The 16,050-nt window shown below is 46.5% G+C and overlaps 1 protein-coding gene across 1 annotated transcript in view; it reads left to right on the top strand.

Annotated features, from left to right (window-relative positions):
- Positions 1-16,050, top strand: part of FAM83D (family with sequence similarity 83 member D) — a 105,005-nt gene that overhangs the window by 73,019 nt on the left and 15,936 nt on the right. The window contains exons 2-3 of the mRNA XM_069652291.1: positions 9,028-9,195; positions 12,374-12,498. Of these exons, the coding sequence (XP_069508392.1) occupies positions 9,028-9,195; positions 12,374-12,498 (293 nt within the window). The remainder of the gene's footprint in view (positions 1-9,027; positions 9,196-12,373; positions 12,499-16,050) is intronic.

Here is a 16,050-nt window from a genome sequence, read left to right as displayed (position 1 = left end):
ATATTTGCCATGGCACCATTGCCGCACTGATGCAGCACAGGCATGTGAAGGTTCAAGTCCAGCAACATGAACAGAAATATGAGACAAACAAAAACAGGCCCCCCCATCGACTGACACCAGTGTAAGGCAACATTCAAAGCAGTATCCTGAGTGAGACTGCACCAGCCCTGTACTCCTGCCAGTAAACAAACCAACCATCAGCATAAGCATGTACCACACAAGTTGGCAGAGTGACTGAGCAGCCAGGCTCATCTCAAGAGGGGCCAATGGGAGCTGCAGGGCACAGATGGCACGAATACAGAAGCTATTCAAATGGACATGACCTCAGTCTCCCTCCAAGAAACGCACGCAAACACAGGCACCTGTGACCAGCCATATTCTGATAATCACATCATTCCACCAATCCACCTGGCTGACCGGCATCTGTTACACAAATGCTAATCCCCCGCCCCTGAGCATGACATCATTAAAACAGTCATATTGGCAGCCCCTATCCCTGACCTCACTGGGCTTCGTAGGCAAACGCGCCCAGTACAGTACCACGCAACTATACTCCGAAGCTGGAACCCAATGCAGATCTCCTCACAATACATCGCTCCACAAATAGGAATATGCTACATCACTTGCAAAGAAGAACGCTACACGGTTCATATCAGAATAGAAATTTAATGCACAACAAAATCACCAAGCCCATACAGCCATTAGGTCATGAACTCCAAAATATATTTCATCATTGTGGGCTGCATCCGCAATAAATGACCAGCTTCTTCTTGTGTGACGCCCTGTTCCTTCATGGTACACAGGGGCTACATTCACGTTCAAAAAGGCAACATGGAAGCGCCTAGAACCGCAGGGCCGTCCCATTAGGTAGGCACTAGTCCAGCTGAAAGGCCGAAATGTTGCTCCTAGCCACTAGTACTGCGTAAGGGCATGTGGCCCATTGGCGATCGTCCCATAAGATCGAAATGGTGCTCCACTGATTAACACGAAGCAGCAGGTGTCGGGAGTAAAATCCATCTGCAGGAGTGGCATACAGATGGCAGTGGCAAAAGGGGAGGAGATACCTGTCACCCAAATGAAATGAAAAAGAATAGTATGGGCATCCGAACTTCATTTGAATTACTCACTTCAATGATCACACTAAATCCACAGCCATATGCATGCTAGCCCACTCCAAAGGATTATTTCCACCCAAAAACCACTTGCGAATCATAACTATATATATCGAGGTGAAAACACTATTACAAAGGAGTGTTTTTGTGCATGCGTCTGTTAAAACAGAATCCATCAGATGGGATTAGTAACGTGCATAGACACAAGTGTTTGAAGGCGCGTCGAGACAGGGAGGGTTCAACAAGGCCAGATAGACGATGGTCCCACTATGGCAGCACTGCATCACATAGCGCAGGGGAGGTGGACAGATTCCAAAAAGCCCTGTACATGGCAAACTCCGTATTAAATCATCTGTCCATGCATCCATACATCATTCCCTCATCCCGTAATGAAAACGCCTGATTTCATACTCACATAACATGTGAAATTTCCATTGAGTCTGTGCGTTATGCAGTCTGCAAAATCCACTGTGCTCCAGCCCGTAATTCCAGTGTTGTGAAGTAACATGTATTTGGGAACGTCCGGCCTCATCGACCACTACGCTATTGCGCATCCCATACTATTCATATCAATCATTGCATTCTCGCCATGGCCCCTGTCCCAAGGACATTGAACAATAGAACGTTATATTTGCAGTCAGACCTGTGGGCATCTCCTCGCCGCTAGCTGAAACCGAAAGCGCCGTCCTTCGAATTCCTCATTTGCAACATCACGTCGAAAAGGCATCTGTGACCGCTTGAAATCACAAATTAATCCATCTAGTGCGGCTGTGTGTGAAAATGGCAACTGGCTTCACTCACAAATGGGACGCCCCGCCCGTCGGTGAACCTCGGTACAGTGTTGCATGAGGGTCCACCGTTACTCGAGTACTACGTTCCACTGACCCTTCACAAGTCTGTTTGCGACTGCAAAGATAGTATGTGAAACAATGGGACCATAGCAGAATGAACATATCAACCAATATTACACTGCCATCGGGTACAAATACATGATTGTAATAGCAAGATGCCATTCGTCGAATTGCAGCGTTGTGTGCGGGACGTGCTCGGCCAAAGGGGATTGCAGCTTGCACAGGTGGAATGAATCACCACAGGTGGAGGCTATACAGCCTGAAAACACATAAATTGCACACCCAACCCCCTCCCACAACCACACCCACTCAGAAATGCTACCGGCAGGACTAGCGATGTTGGCCCTGGGGGACCTGATAGCACTGCAAGTACTCCAACTTCAAGAAGAAGACGAACCCAAACTACTACAACAACCGGCCGCACGGAGGAGACGCAGGAGGAGGAGGAGGGCAAGGCAGGGCCAGCAAGGGCCGCCAGCACAGCCACTACCACCACACAGGCAGCCCGCAATCCCACGCCTCCGAGCACATCCGTTCAACCTCACTGATGAGCAGATCCACACCCTCTACCGTCTGGACCGGGACACCATAACCGCCATTGTGGACATGACACAGGCTGACCTTGTCAGCATGATAGATAGCCCAACCGCCATCCCACCCCTACTGAAGGTGGTGTCTGTACTCCACTTCCTGGCCACAGGCACCTACCAGCACACAGTCGGACAGTTGCATGGCATTTCACAGCCACTGTTCGCACGGACACATTGCAAGTGCTCGATGCCCTCCTGAGGCACGCAGACGACTACATCTCTCTACCACGCTCGGAGCAGGAAATTACGAACGCAAAAGTGGGATTCCATGCACTTGGCGGCATACCGGGTTGCATTGGTGCCATCGACTGCACCCATGTGGAATTGGTCGTCCCACATGCCATGGAGGCCCAGTATCGCAACCGAAAACAATTTCATTCTCTGAATGTACAAATGGTGTGTGACTCCAACAGGATCATTACACATTGTTGTGCCCGATTTCCTGGATCAACCCATGATTCTATGGTCTTGAGGAACTCTACAATACCACGCTACATGGAGCGACACGCAGGGAACAGATCCTGGCTACTCGGTGAGTCTCATTTAAAGCATGATAATGTGGGGTATGTGATGCGGCAATGACCTGGCAGGAAGGGGGGGGGGTGCGTACGTAGCAATGTCATTCCACAAACATCCTTTATTGTCCACATACAGGTGATGCCGGGTATCCACTGAAGAGATGGCTCCTTACACCACTCCGGAACCCACGGGACCAGCATGAGGAGGACTACAACCATGCCCACTCACGTACCCGTGTAGTCATAGAACAGGCATTCGGCCTACTGAAGACTCGTTTCCGCTGCCTCAGCAGGTCTGGCGGGGCACTCCTGTACCGCCATGAGAAGGTTGCAAAGATGGTCATGGCATGTGTCATGCTACACAACATGTGCGTACGTAGAAATGTGCCCATGCCCCCTGACGCAGAACTGCAAGCACCTGAAGATGGCCATGATGAGGGTGGGGATGTGGCAGCACCTCAAGGAGTCTGCGAGGCACAGGAGGGCCGTGACATTCGTCAGCATATCATAGATGCATGCTTCTAGCACTCACGCCTGGTGGCTGATACATGGACACGGGACTTGTGGCACTGTGTGTGTCTGGAACATGCACAATATGGACTGTACGCCTATAATGGCCTCGTACACAAAGATCAATGTCCACACATCTCATTGGATGATCGTGCATTGTTTATGGCATATGTGAAATCATGTTACACACCCCATCGACCCGCCACCCAAGTGAGCCCAACACACCCCCTCCACCCTCCTACCTCCCCCCCGAACACCAGTGTCCAAAGATGCTCATTGTCAGTGGGCAGTCGCTATTGCAAGCCCCCTCTCCGGGTATCAGGGGCACCCCTGCCTGTGGAGCGCAGGTTCCTCCCAGATCTACGTTGGGGGCTGCCCTGGACGGAACTTGCAACGGATGATGTCTCTGCCTGCTCACGTCCATGCATGTCCCTAAGGGTTTGTGAGAGCTCAGTGAGCACACGGCGCACAGCGGCAAGTTCAGCACATACGTCTTTGGACGTCGCATGCAGTTCCCCCCTCAGGCTCTCGGTGCTTCTCTCCATTTGTGCCCTTAGTGTCTCTGTACTTCTCTCCATTTCTGCCCTAAGTGTCTCAGTTGATGTTTCTATGTCTGCCTTAGTGCCCCCACATTCATCAGCATGGCCCTTGAGGAGCGTGGCCAGTTGCTGCTGTTGCACGATCACCTGGTCGAGGGACTGTTGCCTCTGCTGGGCCATGGCCATTTGCGGTGGTGTCACAGAGGGGCTGGTCACCTCATGTTGCCTTGCCACAGGGCTTGTGGGGGATGGCCAGTCGTCGTCTTGTGGGTGCCCCTGCGTGGTATCCTCATGGTGTACGGGATGGAACAGACAGGGGGATTGAGACAGGTCATGGATGGATCTTACTTCGACATCCCCGTTTTCTGTGTCGGAGCATGCTGCCATTAATGCAGTGTCACCTATGGTGCTGCTGCCACCAGAAGCAGTGCCTTCTGTGGCATCCATTGGGGGGACCTGTGGTGGTGCTGTTGTGGGCATGCTGGCTGCTGGGGTGCCTGTTGAAGTTCCCTCCTGTGTGCTGCCACTTGATTTGTGCTGCTGCCGTGTCTTGATGCGTGCAGCTGAGGTGGAGGGTCTTTGGCCGTTGGTCTTGGCCCTCTTTGCAGGTGTGCTGGTAGGGGTGTCGTGGAGCTCGTCGTTTGAATCGGACCCTGTGGTGGAGTAAAGGAGGGCGAGCGTTATAAATGGGTCTGTGGAAATTGGAATGGCAATGTATCACATGCATTGGGGTGGTACCTGAGGGTGATTTGGGTTGGGGCCTTGGAGGTGGTTTCATTTTTGTGTGGATTGAGGATGCAGTTGTTTTGCAGCCTGCAGTTAGGGTGTGCCTGCTGCACGTGTAGAGGGTGTTTTTAGGATTTTTAATTATTTATGTATTTAATGTGAGTTTTAAAGTGTGCTATCAGGCCTATGTATGTGGACGTTCTCCTGGACATGTGTTACTGTTGCACTATGTGGACACATGGTACTTCACATGATTGGACATTGTGGATTTGGCATTGTTTTATTTGGCCCACCTACCTGATTCTTCAGATGTCTGCACTCCTTTCTCCATCCCTCCGACTCCCTCTATACTCTCCATTCCAATGGTGGAGGCACAGATTTCTTCCCAGGGGGTCAACTTGATGGGTGATTCCGATCCTCCCCCGGTAGCTGTGGCAATGTTACGGTTGGCGGATAGTATGCTCCGTACGCGTATCCGCAAGTCGTCCCATCGCTTTCTGCATTGCTGTGGGTTGCGGGGTGCGGTCCCCACCGCACTTACCCGCTGTGCCACCAGGGCCCATATGCCCTTCTTGTTCGCAAGTGCCGTCCTGGTCATTTGCGTCGAGAAGACGACGGCAGCATTCTCCTGGAGGGTCTCTGTGAGCACGGTGAGTTCCTCACGGGAGAAGTGGACCTGCCGCTTGCGGTCGCACGCTTTCTTCGCTACCTTTCCCATTTTTCTTGGTTTCACTAGGGTGGATGACGGGTTGGGATGAGTCTCAGGGTAGTATCTTTAATGGTTGTGTGGAAATAGTGTTTTTATAGGTGTACGGCGTGCTGTTTCCCGTTCCGGGACCATGTTTTTACTTCCGTTTCCGTATATTTACGGTCACCGTACTTTCCGATTGCCGCTCATTGCGGTGACCGCTAAGATGGGTGGCGGAATTGCACCTAGGGCGCCGTACGGCGGCGGTGTGGGCCGTTTTGGGGTCATTTCCGCCATCGCGGACTTTGCACTTCTGCCATGGCGTGGTGCTCGTGCCCGATGGGTCGGAATGAGCCGCACTTTGCTCCGTCGTGCAATGGCGGAAACGCTATTTACGCTATGGCGGTCAGGTCAGTCACTTTCCGCCAGGGTCGTAATGAGGGCCATTGTGTATAGGCGCTATATAAATAAACGATCATATCATATCATAACGTCTGAGTCCAATACACATCCTGGGTGCCAGAGCGTCTGGAGTGCCCTGAATGACTGGGACCACTGATGGTGCGTGACTGGTCCACGTATGCAGTGAGTGTTTGTGAGCAGATCTCCCATTGGGTCCTCTTGGTTTTGGGCGAAGGGAACTTTGGATAAGAGGAGGCGAAAACACCCATAGCATGTCAATCTCCTGAGTTCTCACTGAACAAAGGATAGGATCCAAGTATCCTGCCACTATGAAGCCGTGTCGAGGAACCACTGGTGACCCACTGGAAGGTTTGGCACCCTGAGCCCGCTGTCGTCCCGTGGGACCCCTCTGCATCTGATCATCCTAGAAGGTCTGCAAAGATGCTTTGACCCATTGGAATAGTGGGACCAACTATTCCCGGCACCTTCACCAAACCCTGCAAGTAAGCTTTCTCAGAAGTGTCCCTGGGCCAACCAGTCGGCTGACCAACTGAAGCAGGACCTTTGCTCTGTCTCCGCCTTCGTTTCGAGGAGCCCCTCAAAACTTGGTATACTGCTAGCTCTATGTCCCCAGCACCCTCACACCGCATTTCGTACACTTGGCATTACCAGGTCTGAAGTGAGACAAGTGCACCAGGACCGGAGTAAACGCGGATACCAAGTTGCCCAGCCGCGGGAACGTCTTTTGCAAGTACGCTGCATGTGTGACCCTCTTGCCTCTGAAGCCTGCTGCAGTGAAACTGTGTCAATTCATCCACCCGGAGCAGAGAAATCGCCACTATCCCGTTTGGGAATCATCGCTGTATCTCAGGAACTGAAAGCCGCATAGACGTCCTTTTTGTCGCATTCGAACCTGCAACCGAGTGGACTGAACGGGCGAAGTTTGGGTCCAAGAGCGCCTAACCGGTGGCTCCTGGCGCCAAGGGCCTCTTTTACAAACAAGTGGCCCCTGGGGTCCCTCTCCTTTCCACTGCTAGTGCGAACAAGCGACTCCATCCCGCTCTCTGGAACTGCCTCTGCCTTCAAGCGGAGGTCCTCCCTGAATAGTGGGAACTTGTTCTTCATCGCCTCATCCACCTTCCTGAGCTGCTAGAGACCCCTGAAGAGACCCTGTTCTGCCCATTGGAACAACCACATGCACTTGCATTGCATGTACTGTTGAGCACAAGGCTCCTCACTTCTTAGGGCTTGGACTGCCTCTTAGGTGTGTTGCTGATGTCGAAGGGGCCTAAAGACTACCTGCACTGCCTGTTTCTTTGCCATCTAGGTTGTCGACATATTTTGTGCATTTAACCCTTTGGACCCCAATGGTCTTGTATATACATTGTATTGATAGTGTTGTGTTGGTTTACTTAGTGTTACTGTGATTATTCTGCTATGGTCTATGCTACAAAGGCTTTGTAATAAATGTGTCTATATTTTTAATATAACACCTGTCTGGAGTAATTTGTAAGAGTCCTTGCTCTGTGTGCGCATTGAGGTATTTTAGTCACCCTCACCCCTCCAGAAACCTAGTCTTGACCGCCTGCCAGAGCTACCCTGATTGGTCTGGCTTGTCCACAGGTTACCCTGTTCCAAGAAACTAGGCTGGCCTTCTGAACCTCTGCCCCTCCAGGACAGAGTTCAGAAATCCATCTTAACACTCATTCCCTGCCATCTCCTGACTCCTCATGAACTGTGTCCTTCAAGGCTTCTTGTAAACCCGACCAAATGCCCATGCAGTAGGTTCGCCCAGGCTTGACATGTTCCATCCTCTTAACTTTTCATGCACCATCACCTGCTGCCTTTAGTGTCTCATCAACTTTGCACGCCTGGTCTCCTCACACCTGGCACCCTCACTCTCCACCCCCGCCCACCTACTATGCACCTTTATCTCTATGATTCTAATGTTACTACCTGACTCCTCTTCTTGGCCACCTCCGCTCTTCATTCTTCTGCTGGTTTTTCTTTTTCAATTACTGTAGTAAGGGGTTTCAGAAGGCTATTATTTTTTGGTAGTAATAGTTGATGTGTTTATTTTGTATGTTTTTAGCGCTAAATGTTTACCTCTTTAGCTAAACATATTTTCAGTCTAATTATGGTATCCAGTGATTACAGAGAAAACAATTACAGAGAGGGAATTTAACGAAACAAAAACGGCGAAAAAACACTGACATTTTGTGAAAACATAGATGGGTGGGGTAAGTGAATAAAACTGGTGGAGAGGGGGTTGGGTGGGTTTAAACACATACGGAAACGAGGAGCTTTGGGGGCCCATATAGGAAGAAAAAGTCGCTCTTTTTGTTGCTGTTTTTTTTTGTTGAAAATTGCCTCTTTGAAATAGTTTTCGCTATAATCACGTAGAAACCTAATTATATGGGCTCTTTGAAACAAACCCCATTACTAGATGGAGCAAAGTGTTAATACAAGGAAGACTGTGTATTAAAAAATATATATAAAATTAGGGGTCACATGAGATTAAAAAGTACACGTAGTAAATTTAAAAAAAATCTACATTTCTGTGTGCTACCATGTGAAAATTCCTCGATGGAAAAACCTCTTTCAGAATAAGGTCACACGACAGACCTTTTTTTGCTGGGTTATTCGTGCTCTTTTCGGTTTGAAAGTTTCCCCACGCCTCTCTTCCCTTTAGCCCTCCCACCATCTGTGCTCATCTATTTTATTTTTTAACTCTAACTTTCCCCTCCCCCCAATATGTTTTTATGTCGATCTTATTGCCAAAGACGTTTTTTGAAACACTATTTTCACGTTAACCTCGGTGTGTCATGTTGCTGTTTCCAGAAATATAGGTTCTTTGAGCCGCGTGTGCTGGCACCCCATAGTGTGTAGTTCTGGGGAAACCCAAAATATGTGGCCAACCAAACCTCATAACTGTGGCCCTCCTGTGCTACTGCAAATCTTTCTGAATTCTGTTTCCTGGTGCGCTGCGGGTGTTAGTTCTGCATTGTGGCATCGAGCATGGAGGATCAGGTCTGGGCATGGCAGCGAGCCTCCTCTGTGTACTCAAAGCGCTTCTTGTCTCTCCCTGTAGGTTATCGCAGTGGTGATGGATTCCTTCACAGATATTGACATCTTCAGAGACATCCAGGAGGCCTGCCGGAAACGGAGGGTCCCTGCCTACATTCTGCTGGACCATGCGGGGCTCCCCCACTTCTTAAAGATGTGCCAACACCTGGAGGTGTCCCCTGAGGAAGAGAAGGTAAGAGCTGCAGTAGAGAGGGCCGACCATTGACCATAGAGGCACCCATGCTTTATTGGATTTCTTTTGATGAATAGAACCACTTTTTGGCAGGCTCGCGACACATTTTATAACCCACCAGGGTGCATGTTAGACCTTTTGCTTACACTCTAGCCTAGCGGATAATGTCATGATGCAAAAAAAAAAAACACTTGGGGCATAGCATCCAAGGCATCCAAGGATGTGCATAAAACAGCAGGGAAATCATGGGCTCACTTCTTGTGCATATTTGTGAATGCCCCATGTCTGCTTGCAAGCCTGGAAGAGATCACCCCAGATCTAAGATGTACACTCTCACTCCTGGTCACGTCTCCTTTTACTTCAACTCCTGGTGCAAACGTCCCTGCTTGCTAAATCCTCATCTCTTGTTCCCAAACGTGCTAAAAGCTAAACCCCAAAGAGGATGCAGTGGGTGAAAGCCTTTCGGAGATCTTCCTGTTAGAAGGATAAAACATGTCCCACGGTACCGTAGATTTGATTTACTCTCAGTTCGTCAATGAAACACAAGGCTCTGTTCAATGGCACTAAATAAGGTGTCTTCTAACTTTACCTCATTTGCTGATTCTGTCCTTTTTGATTCAAATTACCTTTACAAGTACATCTTTGGTTTCTTCAACTCCCTGGACATTTTTTAGTGTACAGTGTTTTTTGTTTCTTAATTATATGGGTGTATGCTTGGAAATAATCCTTCCTACTGGCCAAAAATGCTTTAGTGTATGAAGGTTGTTTTCTTCACTATAAGGTTGTGTGCCTGGAAATGATCCTTGCTGCCTCCAGCAATTGGCTGCAGCGCTACTTTTCAGATGACCACTAACAAAAGTGGAACGAGGGCTTTACATTGATCTACAGGGGTATTTTTTGATTAAGCGCGTGCCTTGCCCAAAGGGCTGACAGAGCGCTGCACAAAAGATGAAGAACTCCAAACATAATCACTTAACAGATGATGTCACAAAAATGCTGACGCAAGTGGAGCATCAGATCAAAGGTCGGCAGCCTTTCCAGATGTTAACTACTGTGATTCACACTAGCCCTGGCGATGTTCTACTCATTTCCACATGAGAGGAGGTGGGCCAACCTGATATGAAAATTACAATAACTTGCATCGGGGGAGGAAGGTTGAACAAAAAAAAACATGTTGGGGTAACATCCCCCGCTGTATAAGTCATTGTCTGTTTTCTTGTCGTTATATAGCCACAGGGGAGACACACAGATGAATAAACCCAACTTGTGGCTCTGTATTGTTCATTATATACCCCTCATCCATGCCAGCCATTAGCTTTCTAATAAAAAAGTCAGGGCTGTTTGCCCCCCCCTCTCCCCTAGCCTCTAACCGTGTAGTTAATGGAGGTGTGGAGGGGGGCGAGGAACTACTCATTTAATTATTTGTTCACAGCAATTAGCCTTTCTGAATCTCAATTGAAACACCACCAGCTTGAGAAGGCAGTACCACTCTTGGCGGTACTACAAATGCTTGTCCATGAAATAATCGAAAGTGAAATGCCTGAGGGAGGAAAAAAACGAGTTATTTGAACGAAACCAAAACTTTTGTTTTTTTCCCTGCTGACAGTTGTGTAAACCAGCCCACCCCGTCACTTACCTTTTAGCAGCACACTTCGCTGTGTGCCGCTAACTCCCTGTCTCCCTATGATGCCAGTTCCCTTCACTTATGTGGATGGGAACCAGCGCTGCAGGATCCTCCCTTTTTTTTGGGTTAAAAACCCATGCAACCCCTGATGCCACTGTAACGAACAAAGGTGTGGGTGACACCCCCACAACCTCTGCTCCCATTGTTTGCTATAGTGGTACCATATGGTACCATGTGGTAACAATGGCACCATTGTAGCACCAGGGGACCACTACGGTGGTGATAGGGCGCGGTACAAATATCCTTTAACATTAACATGGTAGACAAAAGATTAGAACAAATCTACCATACTTTTTTTCGATTTTAATTTTTTAAAATTTTGTTTAAAGTTAAACATTTTTTATTTTTAGACGGATTCCCTACAAATCACACTACTGCCGGGAGCTTCACTAGACTAATTCATAAATCAATTATGTCCTCTTTCTGATTGTGGCAGGAATAGGTGCTGCTTTGTTGTATGCACTATCCACTACTCTTGTCACAAGACTAGTTCAAGAAACATGTCTAGTGGTGATGGAGTTTAGAGATCTGAAAAAGAAAGGGGTTGAAACCACAAGCCTTGCACCAACCTAATGACAGTTTTCAGTTTTATTTATCTTGTTATGTAGATCAACTTGCTGTATCTGCCATGTGAAAGGGTTATTTTACACCCCATAACCTAGATCTGTATTATTAATTGGGAGTTATTCACTACTGTAATGCGTTGAGTTATTGAAGAAGTCTTAATAAGTGATCCTGGGTAATTGTAATTTTTAATATGCAGGTGTGTACATAATAACTGTTGAAAAATCAGTGAAGAGCCGACACAATCATTCATGCATGTGCCAGTGTTTTCTGAAGGCTCCTCATTCATAATTAAAGTTCAAAATATTGAATATAGGGTTTGGCCAATCATTCATCATGTATATGTAGGTATGTGGGCTTTGTCGTCCACATTTCGGCTTTTGCTCATGCACGTCCATGTCGTGAACATTGCTTCGTAGGTGCATTGACTTTAGAAGAACACTGTTTCAGCTTAAAGGTCCCCAGGTGGGTTTCTAGAGGCTGATGGTTATTCTTTTATTTATGTTTACATGTTGACATTATGAGAAAGAGAGAGAGGGGGAACCTAGCCTTATTAATAGAGTGCAGACTCCTGTTTAATTTCACACCCTACATAAAGGAGTGGATTGACATCATCATAAATGATCAAAATACAGGTGTTCCACCACACTCGCTGTTCCTCTATTTGGCCCAATGAAGTATATTGATCAGGGAAACTGATTTGTACTTTGTTACATTTCTTAATTGTGATATAACATATATGTCTCCCGTACAGTTCAATTTCTAGCCATAAATATGTATACCCTCTGCATGTGTTACAGTGCATAAAGTTGAAAGGTACTGGACATTTGTGAACATATTCATAAATGCATGTGCATTGACTATTACATTAATTGCACTGGCATTTGTTAGATATATCGGATTTGAAAAAACATTATATTTTTTTTACAGCTTTTAAAAGTTCGCACCATAACGGGGAACACCTACTACACCAGGACAGGAGCAAAAATCATCGGGAAAGTCCGGGAAAAGTTCCTGCTGGTTGACGGGATGAAAGCGGCTACAGGAAGTTACAGGCAAGTCAACGCACCTGGTCTCAGCCCATTGTTGTCTCGTCTATTTCGAAGTGGCGTTTCTTTTTTGGATGTGATCCTCTGTTCTTTAATGGTGTAAGGGGAAGCTGCTCTTCAAGATGCTTATAGCACGTGAAATGTCTTCCAACATACTGCCGACAAACCAGTGCTGAGGTCCACTGTTCCCTGAACTATAACATTTTCTTTTTCCAAGTCATTGCTAGCAAGTCTTTATCTCATAGAGAAGCAGTAACACACATTTCAAGCGACAATATTCACTATGCTTATTTTCTTTGTCGCCCTCTTTGTACCACTTACAAGTTTTTAAATGTTTCATTGTGTTCCAGTTGAATTGTTCAAGGTCCAGTTTGGTACCCCCAGGAGGGAAGTCTGCTGGCAGTGACCTTTCTCTTAACCCCTCTGGATCCTAAGCTCAGCATAGCCATAGAAACCCTTGTGACTTATCATATCATATACTTGATGGAGTATGCATAGCCACAAACCAGAAGCCCAGTATGATCCAGCCTTCTTGAAAAACACTTTTGGATGATGTGCCAGGCAAAGCACAGGCTCCATGATTTGCTTGTTTGTTTGTTTATTGAATTTACAAGGCGCACCAGACCCAGGAGTAGCAGGGTGCAGCAAGGATATGCAAAGCTCACACAAGTTACATAATGTACATGCAATGTATGAATAATCACAATACACAAATAAAACAATATACAGTATAAAGTATACAAAAAACGTTGCGCGGGGACCCAGAATTAATTACATCTTGGTACATAGGGATGTACACATTTTACAAAAATCTACAATCTAGCAGCACATCGTACTAATGCACAAAGTTTCAAAGGGACTAGTTCTCAATCAGATTGAGGTGGGTGATGAGCAGGGGTGTTGCTAGGTCTGGAAAAGACCTGGGGCTACGCTAATATTGGAACTGTTGGGACTGGGGGCTAGCTAGTCTTTTGGCTGTAGCTACTGAGATTCTATCCGGGGCTAGAACCAAAAGACCAGGGGCTATAGCCCCCTTAGCCCCCCCCCCCTAGCAACGCCTCTGGTGATGAAGTTCTTTCTGAAGAAGGAATAGGGGAGGTCCACTCTTAATTGATGTGGTAGGGAGTTCCAAAGTTTGGCGGCCTTAACAGGGAAACTGTTGCCGCCAATCTTAGAGGATTTAAATCTGGGTACTACCAAGCAATTAGTGTTGATAGTTATAGACGGTCTGCTGGAGGTTCTTCTAGATATTCTGTCAATTAGGTAGCTTGGAACGACATTATGTAGTACTTTATGTGTCAGGGAGGCGATTATTTAATTGTATTTTGTTATGGATAGATAGCCATTTGTGGTGGCGTCTGATTGCAGAGATGTGCACTCTTTTATTGATGCCTAATGAGGCTCTGATGGCATTGTTTTGTAGTATTTGGAGTTTTTGGATAACGCTTTTGTTAGCACTGCTGTAGAGGGTGTTACAGTAGTCTAGTCTTAATAGAATTAATGCTCTGGCCAGTATAAGGTAACTATCGTTAGAAAGGAAGGGCCTACCTGCTCGAATCAGCTTCCATGTGTAGGCTGTGGTAGAGGCCAGAGAGTAGATTTAATTAATCTTCATTAATCTTTGTGCAAGCTGCAGTCACCTTTTTGAATCCCAGAAGGCAAGATTCAGCTCATCAACATTATGACTTCAAAACACTGAGTGGCATTAGATTGGGTTATAACAGCTGTTATTACAATGCCTAGAATCTGCCATCAAGCGCTATTTAAAAAGGTGATATTATCATAATTGTCATTGAAGTTCAGCTGCATCCCCCTTTTCAGAATCTCATGATTCAAAACTTCTGTGAGCTTAAAGCATAGACGTAATTTAGGGTTAGCTAGGGGTAGCAACTGCTACCGGGGAATCCCTTAGTGCTGTACTTACAAATCCCGGCTTATTGGTCTTGCACCTATATGCCATAATGTGATTTATCACATGATGAAAAAGCATTATTGGCTCAAAATAAATAACTTTGGTTTTGCCAATTTAAGTGTATGCAACCCAATTCGCCCTTCCATAATTACAATTGCTTGTACAGTAGGAGTCGCCACCACAAGAAGTTCCTACAGGATTGTGAATTTGTCCATTGTATTTTCCGATGGCATAAGGAAACAAATCATTTTCCACATCACCTCGGTTTTTTTGGAGGGGGGTGGTGTTTGGAATTTGCTTTATTGTGAATTTTTTATCTGTTCGTGATAACAGATTAATGTATATGCTCTTTAGTTTTTTATTTGTTTATTTGTATAGCGCTGGGAACCTGCAGGCATCAAGGCGTTGCAACATTTACACAAGCAGACAAACCTCAAATAGAGAAGACAAAGGGGCAGGAGCATCGGAGGTGTCTAAATTGAATTACCTAAACAACCACGTTTTCGGGGCTCTCCTGAAAATCAGACGGTCCGGTTCCTTCCTTAAAGTTGTGGGAAGGAAGTTCCAAAATGTAGCTCGCATTACTGGAAAAGATCTTTCCAGTCCGTTTGCATGCCTGCAAACAGGACATTTGATCTGCATTTTGTTGGCGGAGGGCAGTGTTCTGAGTGGATGATAGAATGGAGTTAGCCGTTTAAGATACGGAGGGGTGTGTCCATAGATCCATCTTTGAATAAGAGTTCCTGCCTTGAAATTGATGCGTTCCTGATTCAGAAGCCAGTGTAGTATGTGTATGTGAATTGATATGTTAGTGTATCTTGCGATCTTTTTGATGATGCATACTGCATTGTTTCGCAACACCTGGGACTTTTTCTGATCAGTAAAGCATTGCTATGATCCAACCTAGATAAATATTCTGGCTTGAGCAATGATTGAACTATTGCTCTCTGAAATGTAAGGGTGAATATTTCTGAAAAGGTGGAGATGATAGGAACAGTTTTTGATAAACTGATTAATGTAGGCGTCAGAGTTTAAAGAGACTAAATGCCTAGTTTTTTTCACCCCTTTTCTGTACAGGGATGATGTTATCTCCAATTACAAAGCTCCGAAATTCAGGGCTCAAATTAGCCTGGGTCTGTTTTGAGCCAATGATAAGAAGCTCTGTTTTCTTGCTATTAAGGCAGAGCCAATTTAGTAACATCCAGGATTCGATGAGCTGGTAATTTTTGAGAGAGTCAAGGGGTCCGATGCATGGTTCCCGGTAATTTCTATGACTAACTGGATGTCGGCTGCGTAGTCTGTAAAGACGACAACCATGTAATGCAGAAGTGAGCATAGAGGTCAGATATAAATGTTAAACAAGACCGGGGACAAGCTTGCACCCTGAGGGATACCACATCAGATATGGGCTGTCTGGGAGCATGCTGATCCCCATTGGATTTTAGATTCCCGGTCCAATTAAAAAGGTGTTGAACCAATTTATTGTCTTGTCCGAACAAACCCCAAGGTGACATAGGTAATGGAGGAGGCGATCGTGATCCACCAAAGTCAGTCCCATTTGCCGCCTTCCATGAATTTCAGCATATGAGACTGTAGATCAATTAGTGCTGTCTCAGGGTATCCAGTTTTATTTTTGAAAAAATAGT

The sequence above is a fragment of the Ambystoma mexicanum genome, chromosome 3p (assembly GCF_040938575.1).
Source record: "Ambystoma mexicanum isolate Mex_15411 chromosome 3p, UKY_AmexF1_1, whole genome shotgun sequence".
NCBI lineage: Eukaryota > Metazoa > Chordata > Amphibia > Caudata > Ambystomatidae > Ambystoma > Ambystoma mexicanum.
The sequence above is the reverse complement of the archived record's forward strand: the minus strand, read 5'-3'. Positions and strand labels throughout refer to the sequence as shown.